Source organism: Rattus norvegicus, chromosome 18, assembly GCF_036323735.1.
Source record: "Rattus norvegicus strain BN/NHsdMcwi chromosome 18, GRCr8, whole genome shotgun sequence".
Classification (NCBI taxonomy): Eukaryota; Metazoa; Chordata; class Mammalia; order Rodentia; family Muridae; genus Rattus; species Rattus norvegicus.
Window position 1 is genome coordinate 75,772,668 of NC_086036.1, and position 18,080 is coordinate 75,790,747.

An 18,080-nucleotide genomic window follows, 5' to 3' on the forward strand; every position below is an offset into this window, starting at 1 on the left:
GCCCTTTCCTAGAGAACCCCTTTCCTAGGCCGACCGCTGGGGAAAAAGCAAACCCGTGAGCCCAGAAAATGGCCCAGAGCTTCTTTTGGAAGGGTACCAGGTGGGGGCGTGGCGTGGGCGGGTCCTGATGGCGCTGGGGCGGGGCCCTGGAGGCGGGGCCCTGGAGGCGGGGCCCTGGAGGCGGGGCCCTGGAGGCGGGGCCCTGGAGGCGGGGCTCTGGAGGCGGGGCGCGGGGGAGGCGTCCCGTAGCTCCTCCCGCGCGCGGCCCCTGGAGTCCCCGAGGCGCGCGCCCAGCCCCGCTCTGGCCCGCCTCACGCCGTGCAGCCGGGCGCCCTAGCGAGCGCGGGCCCGGCGCCGGGCCCGGGCAGACGGCGGGGGGCGTCTCCACGGAGACTCTCTCTGAGGCCCCTGAGCGGCGAGAGCGAAGGCGAGGCTAAGTGGGGCCGAAATCATGAACCGGAGTTTTCATAAGTCTCAGACCCTACGCTTCTACGACTGCAGCGCAGTGGAAGTCAAGAGCAAGGTAAGCGCTCGAGGCCCACCGTGGCGGTCTGCACTCGCTCCCGTGGCAAATGAATGGGGCACCCCGCGGAGGGAAACTGGAGCGGTGTGGGAGGCGACCGGAGTCGACAACTTTGGAGCTTAGGCGCTGCATGCCTCTGCGCAGGGTTGGTGGGATGTGCTCCGGGACCTCAGCGATCCTCCCTACTCCCTATGCGAACACAAAGCCCGGCGGCGGAGGGCCATGGGACAGTCCGTGTAGGCTCTGAACCAGCTCCACGAGAGCTGCTCTTTTGTTCCACGAACTAGAGTCGACCCCGGCGCGCCACACGTTGGAGGGGAGGGCTGTGTTTCCGGGGCGATCTTGGAACTGGAGACTGCTGGGATTCGGGTCGTGGAGGGGTCTTTGGGGGGCCAGAACCAGGAGGGGGGCCTGGCTGCGCCGCCTATTTGGCCTTAAGGAGCAGACTGGCGGTCGGCTCCCAAATCTGGGCCCTGGCCCAACCTCCTGTTTGCCGATGGGTACCAGACCGGGAGTCCCAGGCGCCCTTCCTTTACCTCAAGACCCAGAACCCTTGATCGTTCCCCTGGCCCAAGTTCAATCTTCTTCGACCCATCCCTGAGCACCCTTCCTACCTAGACATCTTCCCCAAGTGTCCCCCCGCCCCCAGCTTAGATTCCCCCGGGTTCTTAGGGTGCAAGGACCAGTAAAACTCCCGTTTGGGCGAGCCTCCCCTAGACCAGACTACAGTCCGCTACGGGGGCGCGACCAGGGCGCAGACTCAGACCCCCTGGGCGCGCCCAGGCCCCTCCCGCTGCTTGTGCCTAGGCAGAGCGTGCCCGAACTTGCGTGTAGCCCTGTCTGGATAATTGGCTGATAGGATCTGGCGCTTCTCCTCTCTGCGGAGGCAGCTCCTTCGCTGCAAAAGCTTTGGTCTTGGGAAGGTCTACAATGTGGACCCCCCGGGATGGAGAAGGAACTGCTGTTGCTTAGGGCCAGGTGGGAGAAGTCCCTGGAGCCTTTTACAGACTAGGAGATGAGTAGCCTTGTTTCTTGTGGTATTCTGGGTGAAGAAGGGAGAGGTGCCGGAATGGTCCAGGTCCCCATGTGTGAGTTCCCCCCAGTGCTTCTTATGGGCCTAAGGCCTGGGTCAGGTGATGCTTTCACTAGACTACTGACCAGCCGCAGAAGAGTTCTTTGGCGTAAGATTTTTCAGGGTCTCTGTAGAGTCCTGAGGATGGGCAGTCCCCCAGTAACAGGATTGCGGACCCATGGTGAATTGCAGGGTCTCCACATATGGGAAATCTCTTACATATTATAACGAGACCTGCTACCCTGTTGCCAGGCGGTAATCCTATGACTTTCCCATCCCCTCTGTTGTCCAAGAGTACTCCCAAATCCCAAATTCTTGCAGCCCTGAAGTTGGGGCCATCAACGGCAGCGGGAAGTTGGAAGGGTTGCCTGAACGGCGCTGAAATGAAGGGCAGCCCCTTCATTCCTCTATACTGTTTGGAAATGGCGGTGCATTCACCGTGAGAAGGAACACAGAAGCCTACGGTCACTGTGCTCAGCCCCCTATGATGTTAACCTCTTGTGTGAATAGCAGGGAGCTCAATAGGGCACCATGTGCACGCTGGTGCGCGTGCACTGGTGTGTAACACTCTTGTGAGCGTCAACACGGTGAAGGTAAACCGACACCCATCACCAGGACTCTTCCTGACTGCCGAGTGTGAACTGAGTACCACTCAGTACTGGCGCTCAGTAGCTGTGTGTAGCGCTGTACGATACCAGACTCAGAACGAGGCCATGGGACAGATCTGAAGGAAGTGCCCTCGCCAGGCCTTATCCTGCATTTCTGGGCTGTGGGCCTGGGGGAGAATAGGCCACCTACCTTTGTTTCCTGGCACGTTCACCCAGCTACCTCCTCCAGCTCTGTTCAGTGGAGAAATGCCACTCTGTGTCCCTGAGGCTTCAAGCTCAGATGCTATTTTGAGTGGAGACTTACGGGGAGGGGGGCAGCCCACACTGACCTAGACAGCGCTGGGATGGCTGTCACACACTCCCCAACCCACAGCATGCCACCCTCACTGCTTGTCCAGAATGTCCCATGTGGCTCTTCCTTCCACACACCCTCCTGCTCTCCTCTCACTCTGTAGTTGACGTGTGTTACTGTGGAGTCCATCTCTTCAGGGCAAGGGTTTTTGTCACCGTGCCGGAGGCAGAACTTGCTATCAGCGAGGACTTCACGCAACTCAAGTGTAGAACTCGAGGGTAGTGGTTTTGCTTAGGAAACGGCAGCTGGGCCGCTCAGTGCGCCCAGGTTTTGTTTGGGGATTTGAGGCAAGGTGTTCAGCTTCCCTGTCTGAGTCACTCCATCTGTGGGTATTATCATTCAGAGGAGGCGCTCACCTCCTGAGGTGAGATGAAGCGGTGAGGGCGAAGACATGTTGGGAACTGCAGCACACCCACTATCATCAGCATCCAGCCACAAGTCAGGGTCTCAGCACTGTAAGTGCCGGCCGTGAGACCTCTCAGGACTGCCATCATTAGTCATCTGCCACACCGACCACTTCCTGGCTGTACCAGGTGTGTATGCAGAGAGCACAGGTCCTCGGCCTGGTGGCTGCTGCCCGGTCCAGATTCCCTTACGATTCCCTAAAATAAAATTGTTAACTCCAGCTCATCTGCTCCTCTGCCCTGTGCACTTTCCGTTTCCTGTTTCCGCCCACCCTCCTCGCTCCGCTGTGACTTTTGCCTTTCCATCCTGCAGCCAGAAGAGGCGAGAGACTGAACATTCGTAGGGGAGAGTGTTTGGGCGAAGGAAGAAGGGCAGATGCCTAGGCCGCTCTGAAGGATGGCAAGAAGGCCAAGAAGGCCGCTGCTGTCAGCCATGGGGGTGGCTCAGCGGATACACTTCCCATCCATCCCGTCCTCAGTGAAGCCTTTCCCCTCCTTGATATGACCAGCCCTGCCTTCTGCTTATAGACCGTGAAAGGAGCCCCAGGTCCTCTCACCTCAGCAGCGTCCCAGCTCCTGAACTAAATGAATTAATGATTCCAGGTTCCTGTCCATCCACAGCTGGTTTGGCCTGTGCCCTTACCCAAGAGTCTGTGCTTTTCCCCACCTGAGAGCCTTTCCTAGACTGCCCCCCCCCTTCTGCAAAGCTGTTCTGACGGTTCCGCATGAAACCTGGCTCACTCTGCCTTTCTGACCCCCCCTTTCTACTCATTTTTAAAGGATCCGTCCCGAGGCCCACCTTGTGTTGTCCGAGACTGAAGGTTTCCTTCTTGTTTGTGTCTTCCCTAAAGAAACCTGAGGCTGGCAGAGGGTAGCTCTGTCCCAGATAAACTTCTCACAACTGCTGCCTCATGTCTTTGGATGGCATGTGCTCACGGGCAAACGTCGCGTCGCTGCTTCTAGAGCGAGGATCGCGAAGACGTGACGTGCAGTCTCCTTTCAATCTGCCAACATGTGACAAGTGTTTCTTCATGCCTTTAATAATTTTACAGAACTTTAAAAAAAATGGCTACGTAGTATTACATCTACCGTCCTGATCATAATTAAAATAACCAATATCTTGTTGGAATTTCTGCCTGGTTTTCCCCCCATATTAAACTGTACCGTGAACCGTATTGAATATTTATTAGAAAGCTTACATGGAATAAAAAACATACGGCAAATGAAAGTTATTGGTTGTATTAAACAAATACGGGGCTTTGTGTGTTTCAAAATACTTGGGATAAAGACATGCACATTTTTAAGGCCTCAAATACATAATTAGTAAATGTTTGGGCTGGTGAGATGGCTCAGTGGTAAAGGCAGTTGCCAAGCAAGCCTGGCCTCCTGAGTTCGATCCCTGGAATCCACATAAAGGTGGACGGAGAGAACTGACTGCCCACACACTCCATGGCATGCACACCACAGCATACACACACACACACACACACACACACACACACACACACACACACACACGATCAGACACATGCAATAGCTTTTTTAAAATGTTCCGAGAAACCACTTCGGGTATTTCATATATGCTGTTTGGTATCCATCCCCTACCCTGCTCCTTTCTCTGCTGATTTAATTTGTCTGTTTCTTGAGTTGTCAATGAGCTGGGACTACCAGGGCCGTGTGCTGTCTGTCCATCTCTTTTTAGCTTCCCGGTTTCATCCTTAATCCTCCTCCCCCTTCTCCTTGTGTTGGCTCTTGGGAGCCTCGTGTCTACGGTGTGTCCCACGAGAGCAAGTGAGACTGGTCTTCCAGGTTCTGACTGGAATTAGTATCCATTCCCTCGTATAGCCTAGCTCAGACGTTAACCTGGGCCTCCTGGGAGGGCATGTGTGTGAGTAGCACCTAGATAGATGCCCTGACTGGTCATGTCGGGCTGGCACAGCTGTGCTGTGGACAGCTGGGCACACAGTGTCTTCTGTCAGCCTGTCTCCTCTGATCCCCGAGATCTTATCTCTGGCTGAGTGTGTTGGCTGCCGAGGACCTGCAGGGACCCGCCCTTCTATCTGGCATGAGACATGGGGTGGGATGGCAGCTGGGCCAGGCCTCCCTGTTGGATGGCTGAGCCTTGCCTCCTGTGGGCCAGTTGAGAACTGCCTGGACACGGCTTGACTCACCTGTGTGTCAGCTACACCCTGTTAAGACTCTGCTTCGTCGTATCTCTGTGCATATGTGTTTCAACAGGTTCTGGGGCTTGATTGGAGAAGCTGCTTTTAGCCGAAATTCTTGACAGGGACCCAGGCAGTGGGATGTTAGTTTGGGGAACACGGATGATGTCACTGCCCCCCAGAAGGTTTGCCACCTTTTCTGGGTATGTGGTCAGGAGCTACTATATCTCCGGAGCTAAGGGGGTGGGGGAACTATAGGCTGGGACCTGGGGCATTCCAGAGACTGGGCTGGGGTTCTCCCAAGTTTAGAGAAAGGCATTGTGAGACGGAATCTTTAAAGGTCTCAGAAGCTCTCGAGTCTGTGAACTGTGTCTGGATTGACAGAGGAGAGGTGTGCCTTGGCTTAAAAGGGTCTTCTGGTCCTTTAGGGACAACGTGAAGGGAGCATGAGGTGACAGCAGCAGAACACACAGGCAGATGTGCCCAGCTGGCTGTCTATGTGCAAATGCACATGCATACTGACCCCTTACTTCCTGTTGGGTATAAATCCTGGCCCCAGAGTGTGGGTGTTAGACTCCTTTCTAGCCCCTCAACTCCTTCCCAGCATGCTCTTGCTCTAAAGCTATACTGGACACACAGGATGTAAAACATAGCACAGATGGGGTACTGCCCTCTGTGTAAAGGGACCCATTTTAAAGCAGTTAACACTTAACATCCTCAGTGCATGTGTGAAATGTGTGCCAGGCATGGTTCCCAGTACACTGAAGCCTCAAGAAAGAATTCATCAGTCCCCATCTTAACCTATAAAACGTGGTTTCCTGCCACTTCCATGACCTGTAAGGGGACATTGAACCCCTGGGAATGTCTCTGCCCTGTCTAGGGTCTAATGGGTTCTGGAACCCAATCAGTGTCATAATAGCTTATGGCCACTAGTGATATGCTGGCTAGTTTTGTGTGTGAACTTGACACAAGCTGGAGTTATCACAGAGGAAGGGGCCTCCCTTGAGGAAATGCCTCCATGAGAGCCAGCTGTAAGGCATTTTCTCAATTAGTGATCAAGGGTGGGAGGGCCCTTGTGGGTGGTGCCATCCCTGGGCTGGTGGTCCTGGGTTCTATAAGAGAGCAAGCTGAGGGCTGGAGAGATGGCTCAGCCGTTAAAGGCTAGGCTCACAACCAAAAATATAAGAGAGCAAGCTGAGCAAGCCAGGGGAAGCAAGCCAGTAAGTAACATCCCTCCATGGCCTCTGCATCAGCTCCTGCTTCTTGCCCTGTGTGAGTTCCAGTCCTGACTTCCTTTGGTGATGAACAGCCATGTGGAAGTGTAAGCTGAATAAACCCTTCCTCCTCAAGTTGCTTCTTGGTCATGATGTTTGTGAAGGAATAGAAACCCTGATGAAGACAAGTGGGGAAGGCTCCTGGCTCTCCTTAGGGACTGTCAAGTCATGGAATCCAGGCCAGGTCACAGATGCCACATCCTGGTGTCCCCAGTTAGTATTCGAGACTCTAACTCTGGGTCTCCCTGAGTCTCTAGGTCTGGAGCTCATGGAAGGAACTGAGACCATGATTTTAAGATGTTCTCTTTTCCTTGCATTGTATCGATGCACATTCTCAGGGAAACCCTCTATTCCGTAGCTGGTTATAAAATGCGGATCCTGCCTGCCACTCAGTCATTTGATCGTGGGGTTTTGTTCTTTTTACCCAGCAACTACTGTGTGTCAAGTGCGGAGCCCATGTTGGGGTACAAAGACAAGAAAGCAGACACCGTGTTCTCTATTTTCAGCAGGGCAGGTTTGGAGGAGGTGACACGGGTGTGTGTATGGGGCGGGGACGGTCCTTCATCCTATCATTTGAAGCATTACCAGTCCCCGACCTGGCGTTTATGTGAAGCCAGAGGTCAACAGCCCAGCTTTCTTATCAGACTGCAGGGTCGATCGCCATGCCTGTCCTCTGGGGATGCCCCAAATACCCTCCTTTGTTCTTTGCAACTCCGGGGGGGGGTTTCTCTGTACCAGTTCCCAGGTTGTAACTTCCAGAAGATGCAACAGCTGCCTGTTGGGCTCTGGTCTTTTCCTTGTTTGGAGTTCTTTAACCCTCTTATCACATGCACATCAAGTTGAACATTCTAGAAGACAAGCCCAGAAAGTTACTGGCATTTCTCAGTCATGATTCAGCAGTAACCTGTGAGGTTTTGCACACGGTGCATATCCAGTAAGTGCTCACGAACCGAGATGGGAAGCCAGAGGATTTTCCGTACAGTGACGACTTCGACCATCGTCCGCAGCGCAATGTTAGAAAATATCTACTTTCCGAAAGCGGCAAATACGTGATTCACAGCCATCTTTCTGCCAAGAGCAGCCCTCCTATGCGTGGGGAGAAAACTCATGCTAATTCTATGGGACAGGAGGAGGAGAACAGCTAAACCAAACAGAAACCTGGGACATTAAAAATACACCTTTGCTGCTCCTGCTGTTGATATTCCCAGGTTTCCATTTGGGTAGACCTGGGTCTCTGAGATTCGGCCTGACCCACATCCCCATAGCAGAGCTATTCACCCAGTACACCAGGCCTACCCCTTGGGGATGAGAGGAGCCTTGATTCTCCCTGTGGCAGTCATTTTGGCTTGGGTGAGGAGAAAGCTTGCTTTACATCTCATCGTGGTGTGTGGACCTCCTGCATCCATGTGTGGACCACATACATCTGTGTACAGATAACCTGTATCCACGTGTGGACCACCTACATCCAGTCTGTAGCTTGTCTGCTACCCTGACCTGTTCAGTGACCCTCCAACCAACCAAGGCAGTGTGTACCTGCCAGTGCTCAGTGCCAGGCAGTGTGGCCTGGGTTAGGGCTAGGGTCCTCCAGATGTATAAAATGGCCGTGCTGTGTCCATGATTTCATTTCTTTTCAGGTTTTTGTTTGAAGCACCAGAGCTCTGCAGCTCTGAGGAACCGAACAGCAACTCGTTAGATACTTGTGGATTAATCAGAGTAAATCAAGGAAAGTCTATTTTTGCCATTTTGGTCACCCGCTGCCGACGTGCGAACGAAGAGGCTCTTGCAAGGCCTCGCCGTGGCCGAATGCTTGCTTCTGTACTTGGATTTCTTGACCTTCTGAATCTCAGAGACCCAAATGTTGATATTTCCTGGAAATGTGGACAGCAGGAGGCGACTTGAGATGCGTGAGCGAGGGTCAGCCAGCTTGGGCCATCACGAGCCATCTCCGCAGTGTTCATTCTTCCTGTGAGGGGGAAGTGGGCCACCTCCCTTTGAAAAAGGAAGTAGTGTGTGTGGAACAAAGCCTCATGCTAGGCCTGGGAACCTATAGAGCCAAAATCTCGCACTCCACCTTCACTATGGGGGCATTGGTCTCCCTGGCCATCTTCCCATCCATACACACCTGAGGCCCCATGTCTTCTCATACATCAAAGCACCATTAGGATTTCTCTGTTCCTCTTCAGAGTCCTGGCTGTTGAGCAAATGCCTCTGTTTCTTCATTTTATCCTCTTGGTGTGCTTGTCAAAGCTAAATTCGACATCATTCCATGTTGGCAAACCTCCTCTCTCTGCCTCTCAGACCAAATCAGTGAGGTGAAGGTACCTAGGCCCAGGAAGTCTCTCCTCAGATGGCTTTTGGAGAGGAACATGTGATCCCATAGAAAGACCCTCGGGCATGATCAGGGAAGAGAAATTTGAGGGCTGTGTATGGTATTGTTTTTAGGTGGTCAGCTGTTGTAGAGGAATTTAGCAATGAAAGTAATATTAGTATCCTGTTCTCCACGGCTCACGGGCCTAAGCCACTGGCTGCCCCACCTCCGGATAGCCAGCGCGTCCTCACTCCCTCAGTGTTCTGAAATAGCAGGGCGTTGCTATGGGACAAATAAACTTCTCTGCCTGCAGGGTGGTCCCTTGCAGGGCAGAGGACACGCACCTGCTCATAATACCGCCCAAGGCCTGTCAGTGCCATGATTGACGGAGATGAGAAAGGAGACAACACAGTTTCTCCCTGAGGCTGAGCCTGAGAAGTCGATGCCGAATTTTGGAGCCCGTATGGAGTCACCTCGTATGCTCAGTTTGGTCTGAAAACTCTACCCAGATGCTCCTTTTGTTGGAGAAGGAGAGATTTGCTGGGGGCGGGGGGGGGATGTGACCCTACTAAATCTGAGCAGGCAGTTGCCTGTGCTGCCACTGTCTCAGGGGTTGGACCTTAATGGCAGTGGAGGAAAAGGAGCTGGACAGGACATAGAGGTTCCTTTCCCAGCCTAGGCAGTAGCCATAACCAGGCCCCCAATTAGCACCTATCGCTTAGTGGTATGACTTCCAGGAACGTGATCCAGCCTGTGGAAGAAGCCGTCACACAGACACACATCCTAAGCACAGTCTAGGTACGGTGGCACCCCACTCATCAGCTTGAATGAGTCTGGTGGCCATAGCCTTGGGTAACATCTGTGCCAGGCCTCATCCTGGGCACTTGGCATACACTCTGTGGATGCTCACAACACCTTACAGAGTATTGTTTCTCCTCTGTGGCAATGAGGACCCCGAGGTTCATCGAGAGAGCTCATGACAAAACTATTAAGCCCCGGGTGTTTCAGTCCAGAATTTGAGTTGCGACATCACCCTGAACCATCCAGTTCCATGACCCATGATTCCATCCCTGGGAAACACACAACACCTGCCTGCTGAGGTCAGTATCCACCCACCTCCCTCCCTGCTGTCTCCCGGACGGACGGACGGACGTGTGCTCCGGGCTGGGCTGCTTCCTAAATGGCCTCCTGTATCCTGTGAGGTCCCCATCCCTCAGCAGCCTGAGCCTTTGATCCTGCCTCTTAACACAGCATGGGTGCTTCAGCCCTGTGTGCTGTGTGTCTGGCAGATGCAGGGAGCACAGCCTAGGAGTACAGGCTTGGCGTATCACCCATTTCCTTTAGCAGTGCTACATCAGGCTGTCTGCAGCAACAGTATCACTATATACTGGGCTCTCCACACCCCGACACAGCCAGGTCACTTAGCAGAGGCCCATTGAATCACACAGCTGAGAGGAGAGGCTAGCAGCCACCTAAAGCTTCAAGCTTCGGTCTCTCAACCACCACCACCACCACCACCACCACCACCACCACCACCATCAACATCTTTTTTTTACAAAAATCTATATGAGTATACTATCACTGACACACCAGAAGAGGGCATCGGATCCCATTACAGATGGTTGTGAGCCACCGTGTGGTTGCCAGGAATTGAACTCAGGACCTCTGGAAGAGCAGTCAGTGCTGTTAACCTCTGAGCCATCTCTCCCTCCCTCTCACAGTGTTACTTAAAAACAAACCATAAGAGCATTGTTCGGTTTTGGAAAATGGCCCTGAAGAATTCCCACTTCCATTATAGCAATGGAAGGGACAAGCCTAGTAAGCCAGGCTCTCCCTCAGAAGTTAGGAGTGAAAGCTGAGCTGGAGCAGAGCTGCCCATAGTATAAGCATCTGCAGTTGGTCTGTCCTGAATGTCCGGAAGTGTGCAGGTTTGGTTTGTGAGGAAGGCTGTCTGACAACCCGGTGAGAGCCTTGAGGTGCTGGCCACTCCAGGGGATTTTGCTCTCCTCCCACACTGAAGCACAACCAAGCTTCCTTTTGGATTCTCACAAGACCCTATAAAGAGCAGCTCTTCACCCCTGCTTACCAAGAAGTCTAAGACCCAGAGACGTGGTGTGCACTGCCCAGCGTTGTGAAGCTAGTGCAGAGAACAGGGCTGGGAACTGCTGTGGTCTTGAGCATGGTGCGTCCTTCCCAACTTGACTCTGTTGTCTGAACCTGTGTCATGAGTCACCAGGACCAGCTGGCCTCCCTTGTACAGTTCCCAACCTGCAAACTGCCTGACGCCTCGACGTTTCATAAGCGCGGGTCAGACTGTTTGCTCTGTAACTAGGCTTCTCGCTGTGGGTTTGCAGTCCAGGAAAGTCCTGTGGAGGGGGAGACAGATGGGCAGGTACATTCGCACTCCACCCTACCTACAGTCAGTCTGTCTGCCCAGGTACCGAGCAGCCTCTGTCCTCACTGGCAGCCCCTCCTACCCATGCCAGTCCCTTGCTTCAGGCCTCCCTTTCCCCCTCATCTTCCTTGTCTGACCGTCTTACTACAGTTGTCTCAATCGCTCTTGTGAGCGGGCCCCAGCTTCTTCATTACGAGCCTTGCTACTGAGCAGGTCAGTGAGCCCCCTCTAGCTCAGCGGCTCACGACCTTCCTAATGCTGTGACTCGTTAATGTTGAGGTGACCCCCACATAAAATCAACTCACTGCTACTCCACAACTGCCAATTGCCACTGTTAGGAACTATAGTGTAAATATCTGATCTGCAGGACGTCTGACAGGCGATCCTTGTAAGGTCAAGACCTACAGACTGAGAACCACTGCTCTTAGGTCTTGCTCTCCTGATCTGTGAAAACGGGACACTGATACCTCTCTGCGTGTAGACTTGCTGTCGGGATTGAAGAAGATACATAGGCTGCCTGACAGTGACTTCTTCGTCTCTGTCATGCTTGTTTGTCTCTGGCCTTTGTCCCTGCCCTGCCTGCGTTGGGTCCCCAGTGCAAAGTCTCTGGGTGAGCCAGGGTGCAAGCCTTTCCTCAGAGGTGCATGGCTTCCCAGATGGGCCTACTCCAGTGAGAGTTCTTGATTCACAAGTCACACTGGGCAGTGTCATGCACCCGGTGGTGCTGGTCCAGGCAGTAAAGCAGGTGTGATGGTGATGCCATCATCACCGTTGATGGCAATGGGAGGACAAGGTACAGGAAAGGACCAAGCACCACCCTGTCTGACTCACAGGCGTGTGTCCTGATTCTAAGTTGTGTCCCAGTGTGCCTTTCAGAGCATCACCTGTGGTATATCTATTATCTCCCTCTAACTATTATCTATCTATCTATCTATCTATCTATCTATCTATCTATCATTCCATAATATATGATATATAATATATTATACAATAGATATGATTATATGTATTATGTGATAATACAATATATAACAACATCATATTATATATGCATGTATAGCATATATATCCCATCTATCATGTCTTTATCATCTATCCTCTTCTTTCTGTCCATCCATCTGTCCATCCATCCATCTATCCATCCATCCCACCCCACCCACCCCCATTCAAGTTGGAATATCTGATGACTGTGATCCAGGCTCTCTCTCCTTAACAAATCCTGCTCTGGCCATGTCTCCGACAGTCCACGGCAAGTCTCGGCCGTAACCTGGGTGGAGCCGTCATTGACCCTGCCTGACTCCTTCCTCTGGAGTTAGGTGGTTGTGAAGCCAGGACCCATCTCCATGAATAGTGGGAACATTAGAGACATGCAGAGGGCCTCGGCTTGTGCCAGGGACCCTTCCTGTCCTTTCCCTACAGCGCCTGGCACAGGGCAGGGCACCGTGTTTCTGGCCTGCGCTGCCCTCCAGCTTGTCCCATAGATGGAGCGTGTATCCCCCAGTCTCCTTACCTAATGACTTGCTTGCTTCGCATACCCAGTTTAAATTAAGGCCTGGCTTCCCAATCACTCCCCTGGCATGTCTCCGACCATAATTAGGTGCTGCGTATATGACTGCTGACAGATTTCCTGCCGGTCAGCAAACCTTCAGCCACGTGAAGGCAAGTCGTTCATTCAGCACCATGTGCTAACCCCAGCCCAGGGCTGGCTCTAGCAGGCCTTGCTCGGAATTTTCTTGAATGGACAAATACTGAAATGTAGACGCTAACTGTGAATGGCTGTTGGCAGCCCTAGTTGTCAGTCCTGAGAGTACAGCGGAGGGGACTGAATGGTTGCATAGCGTGCGCTAATACCTGGGTTTGATTCTCAGCACCACCTAAGCCAGGCATAGAACATTCCTGCAGTCCTAGCATTGGTGGGTGGAAGCAGGAGGATTAACCATTGAAGGTCATCCTTGGTTACATAGCAAATCCAAGGCCAGCCTGGGATATGTGACATTCTCTCTCAAAAATAAAGAATAAAAGAAGATGTTCCTTTGTTTTGACACTTCCAAGCCACATTGTTCCCGTAAGCCTGGATGCTGTGTGTTCAAGATCACGCCTGTGCAGGAGCCGGTGCATTCTAAGGACATGGGACCAGCAGGCCAACTTCCCTGGTGTGCTGGGCTTCTCTCTCAGAGATCCTAAGGCCAGGATTTGTTCCGTTGTTGTTTTGTGTCCAAATATATGACCTCATCGGACTCACAGGGCAGATTCAGCGCTGAGTTCCATTTTTCTCAGACCCTGTAAAGAAGTCCCTGAATTCTTAAACGTTTTTAAAACATCACTCCTGTCTGTGGGTATGGCCAATCTGGACTGTTGTGTTGTTCATTTACTGGTTCCATTTTTTTCATTGTCGTAAGTATTTTGGTATATGTCATTTGTGGGCCTATCCAGTGCTTCTGGCTGCAGGAGACTGTTCTTGTTTGCAGGGCCCTATAGCCGGGTGTCTGTCTGTACAAGGCAGAGCCTACAAGGGTGGGTCTCTCCGAGAGAGGCCTGAGGCGAAGCCCGTTGGTGGTAGAGCAGGACCTGGTACAGCTCGGCCCCACAGGGTGGATCCTTGCAGGAGCAGGCCTTGTGGGGTTGGGACCGTAGCAGCCTCCAGAATTGCAGGGCAGATTTTGTTTAGTCTGAGAGTTATCCTTGTGTAGAAAGATGGCGGTTCTTTCCAGTCACAAAAACCCTCTAGTTCAGGATAGTGTGAGTCAGGCCTCTGTTCTGTTCTGGCCGGGAGCAGAGCGAGAACCCTCTGGGTTCGGAAGGCCCCTTCGAGGTCCAGAGCACTTGGCACATTCAGGCCCTCTCCCCTCTCTCGATTACCGTGCATTCCCTGTGCCTCTGAGACATCCTGGTCTGCTGGGAGTCCCCCTGTGAGATGCCTGAGGTCCTTAGATCTAGGTGGTTGAATCTAGATGAAGTCTAGTTTCTAGGAACTGGATGCTGGAGAGGAAGGAGGCCTGGGTTACACTTGGGCATTCCTACACCTATGTACCGTAGAGCCCTCCTGGACTACCCACCGCCATCTTCTTTCCTCTGGTGCTTTGTTGGGTATACAAGTAAGCAAGTGCTATTCCAGCTACATCGATGTCCCTCCTGCACCACAGCTGGCAGCAGAGATACAAGGAGAATAGTTTCAGTTGGAGAAAACCTTTCTTGGACTCTCTGAGGTAGATCCCACCTCTGCGGAGGGAGGGCGGGACTGAAACCAGCACTTCAGGCTCCAGGGTGCCAGAAAGGTTGCCTGCAAGCCGGCAGCACTTCAGGTATCTTGGGTAATCTGGACATTGGGAGCTACACCCCGTCGTCCCAGATGGGAAAAACAGTACAGTCTGCTGAGACCAAAGCTACTGGGAAAATGGGGCTGAAGAGCAGGCCATGGGTTGGGAAGTATAGCCTCCTTCCTGGAGAAGCAGCTGTAGAGATCTAGCAGCCTGAGCCATCCCAGTCAGAGCCAGCGTTAGGGAGCTGACCGACACAACTGGTCCATCACATATGACCCTGAAGGCCACGGAGTTCTCCCACTTCTGTTTTTCCCATGATTCTCTCTGCCTAACTCACTGCAGAGCTGACCGTTTTCTGCTTCATGCTGCCCACCTTCTGAAGGGTATAGATTTCCTCAGGGCAGGCAGGCAGGCATTTCCTCTCTGGGCCCTCTCATGTCCTAAGTGTGTACGATAGCATCTGGGCACAAAGGTGCCCCAAGACTATTCAGTGGGTGAATGAAGGTAGGACTACTCAATGCATCGCTCCTTCCTTGGCCATTCAGTAAACGTCTTGCTGGCTGCTACTGCATACTAAGCCCTTCAGTGGTTAAAATGGAGACCATGTTCTTCTTGTAGGACTCTGAAGCACAAGAAGAGATTGGTTCAGCGAGTAAGCTCCTACATATAGTTTGAAGTTCAAATAAAGAACAGGGTATCCCCCAAAAGGACATTCTGTGGCAGTGTCCTGCCCCCCACCCCAACCCAGATGGCTCAGTGGTTCCTGTGCTGCCCTTCGATGAAGCGCGTTCTCAGGTGCTCTCTTCCTAGTGTCTACTCAGGATGAGACTGTGATGGAAGCCTCGGAGTCCCCCAGAGAGTTCCTGCCTGCAGCACGTGTATGGCCCAGGCCACAGCTCAGGGTTAACTGGGGACCCCACTCGAGTCAGCCAATAGCAAGCGAGTATGCCACCGTGATTGGTTCATTCTGTTTCCTTCTTGGGTGATTCTTGGAAACAAAGCCCCCACCCCCCCTCACGTTAGCACCCAGGGCCTCCAGGCAGCCAGGAGGTTCCGCTGCCTCACTTGGCTGTGGCTCTTATTCTTGGAATTACTTTCTGAAACATTGCCTCCTTGTTTTTGCCAACATGTTGGCCAGCCTGTGGCTTCAGAAGGATAGAGAATTCGGGAAGTATATGTGCCCCGGGCAGGGATAGGGGAACCCGCAGCCCGTGAGAACCATGGACCTGTTTGACGACCTTCTCTTCCGGCCTTGCTTCATGATCTCCCAAGTCAGCGCCAGTGCCCAGGCTTCTATAGACTTTGAGACTTAAAGCTCATTGGTAAGCTTACTTCATTAGTTCAGTGGGAAGTTAGGCGGTTCCTGCTACTTCCCGATATAGATTAACTTTTTCAGATGTGTGACTGCTTGTATTTGAGAGGTGGGCTGGTCCCTGAGCCAGTTCTGACTGGTATAGATTCCCAGATCTTAAGCAGGCTTTCACTTAGTATGAGACAGATGGTATCCTGTCCTGTGGCCACCTTAGGAAGCCAGCAACGAAGTAAAAATAACCCTTTTCAAGTTGGAGGGCATCTGTAAGTTGGGGTATCTCTTCCATCCTCCATAGACCATAACACCAAGGTAAATACACACACACACACACACACACACACACACACACACACACACACGCATACATACACACACAATATAGCAATTTAATGAAAAAGTGGGGTGTGCCCTCATGGCTAGATAGTTTGCTACTGTTGTTTGGAGAAGAAGACGGGGTGAGATGGTTCCTGCCTTAAGCCCATGATTCTAGAGGTGAGGGCAAGAGAACCACAAGTTCAAGACCAGCCAGGACTGCTGAGCAAGACCCTGTTGATGGGAGGAGGACATTCAGGTCACATGAGTTTACTACCCTTCTTCTCATAAAACCTTTTGAAGACCATATCAAAGCTGGAATCATTGATTGCTTGGGGAGGAGGACATGAGTGGTGGGAGAATCCTGCATTCCTTCTGAGTGTAGAACTATGTAGTCGTAGCCCTACTTAAACCATAAAGAAAGGCAAACCACGTGCTATGTGATCTTTCTTTTAAAGAGGCATGCTTGTTAGACACGGCTGGGAAAGGTATTCTTATCATATCCATTGGGCATCTGTACGGCATTTGATGTCTCCATCTGGTACACATCTATGGGTCCCTTGAGACCCAGCCTAGACTGAGGTTGCTCCAGCAGGGACACCCTAGGCTCAGGCACACATGAATCATGTGGTCTCCAGGATGTGCCTGGGGACAGCACCAGACACCAGGCTATCCTTCTTCAGAATGATACTGGTTTCTGTGGGTTGACCCAAAACTACTGTGCTTGGAATATGTGTGGTCCACTTCCCCGGCCAGTGCAGAGACAAGCAGTGATTTAACTTGGGTGCAGAAGTGGGGAGAATATTTCTCGAACGCAGAATGTTTCAAATGACAAAGGATGACAGACAGTCAGAAATTTATGCCTTTCAGTTTTTACTCTGCCTTCTTGTGAAACCCGATGGAAAAGGGAAGCGATCTCTGGAATACCTCAGATCCTGGCAGAGAATGAGGGATCGAGTCCTTCCACCGCTTGAGTTTTGTGGCCTACCTCCGTAAAGGGCGGTGTATTTGTATCTCTTACCCCTAAATACAAGACAGGCCATTGGTCTTGGACTTGATAGAAGACCTTCCTTCTGTGATGTCAGAGGACCCAGTGGGCTCAGACCCAAGCACCAATAGGGAGACAACAGCTTGTAAGAACAGAGCTGTGGCCAGTTTTCACTTCCCTGAACCTGGAAGGAAGATGCTGTCAGGGCTAAGCTTGAGGTGTCAGCCAGGCTTACCACAAAGTCCAAAACAAGGGCATGCGGAGAGCATCACCGGGGATGCTCTTTGCTTTGCAAGAAGTGTTTTTATTTATTTTTATTGGTTTTAAGTATGTGCATGTGAATTCAGGTGCCTGCAGAGGCCAGGGGCATTGGGTCCTCCTGGAGTTACACAGATGTCTAGGAGCTGCCAGACAGACTCGAGTCCTCTGGAAGAGCAGTCTGAGCATGCTCTGGGACTCTGATCCATCTCTCCAGCCTCTTTACCGAGATGTCTTTAAGTGAAAATGGTATCTACATGTGTTTGATAGGTATTCATTGCTTCCCATCAAGTGTTAAATATGCTTGAAAAACAACTTAAAAAAGAGAAGCAGTTTATCTTGGCTCTCGGTTTCAGAGGATTCAGTCCATGCTTGGCCAGCTCTGGACCTGTGGCAAGGCAGAGAACATCAAAGACGGGACAAGGTGAAGTCGCTCACTTTGTGGCAGAGACCCAGGAAGAGGAAGCATGTAGGACAAAACAAGCCCTACAGAGGAACGCCTGTGATTGGTTATATCAGATCCCGTGTGAGCCAGTCATCTTTAAAAGCTCCATCGACTGATAACCAGCTCTACAACTTACAAACCTTAAGGGGCCATTTTTAAATTGCTTTCTAAACGGCTGTTTTCTGTGGTAAGAGAAATGCAAGGACTGTTGGCCACCAGTGGCCACTGTTAAATGCTTCAGAAAGAGCAAGGAAGTAAGAGTCAAGAATTAAAGGTCCCACTTCCCACCAGGAGGGAATCAAGTTACTTTGTAGCCTTGGGGAAATCTCTCACTCTCTCCGGAGCCATCAGCTTGGGGCCTTGAAAGGTAGCCTCCTGGGAGGTGAGAAGCTTACAGTTTAATCAAG

The 18,080-nt window shown here is 52.0% G+C and overlaps 1 protein-coding gene across 1 annotated transcript in view; it reads left to right on the forward strand.

Moving 5' to 3' along the window:
- The first annotated feature begins 324 nt into the window (after window positions 1–324).
- Pard6g (par-6 family cell polarity regulator gamma) overlaps window positions 325–18,080 on the forward strand; it is a 67,050-nt gene continuing 49,294 nt past the window's right edge. The window contains exon 1 of the mRNA NM_001100973.2: window positions 325–523. Coding sequence (NP_001094443.2) covers window positions 452–523 — 72 coding nt within the window. The 5' untranslated portion in view covers window positions 325–451. The remainder of the gene's footprint in view (window positions 524–18,080) is intronic.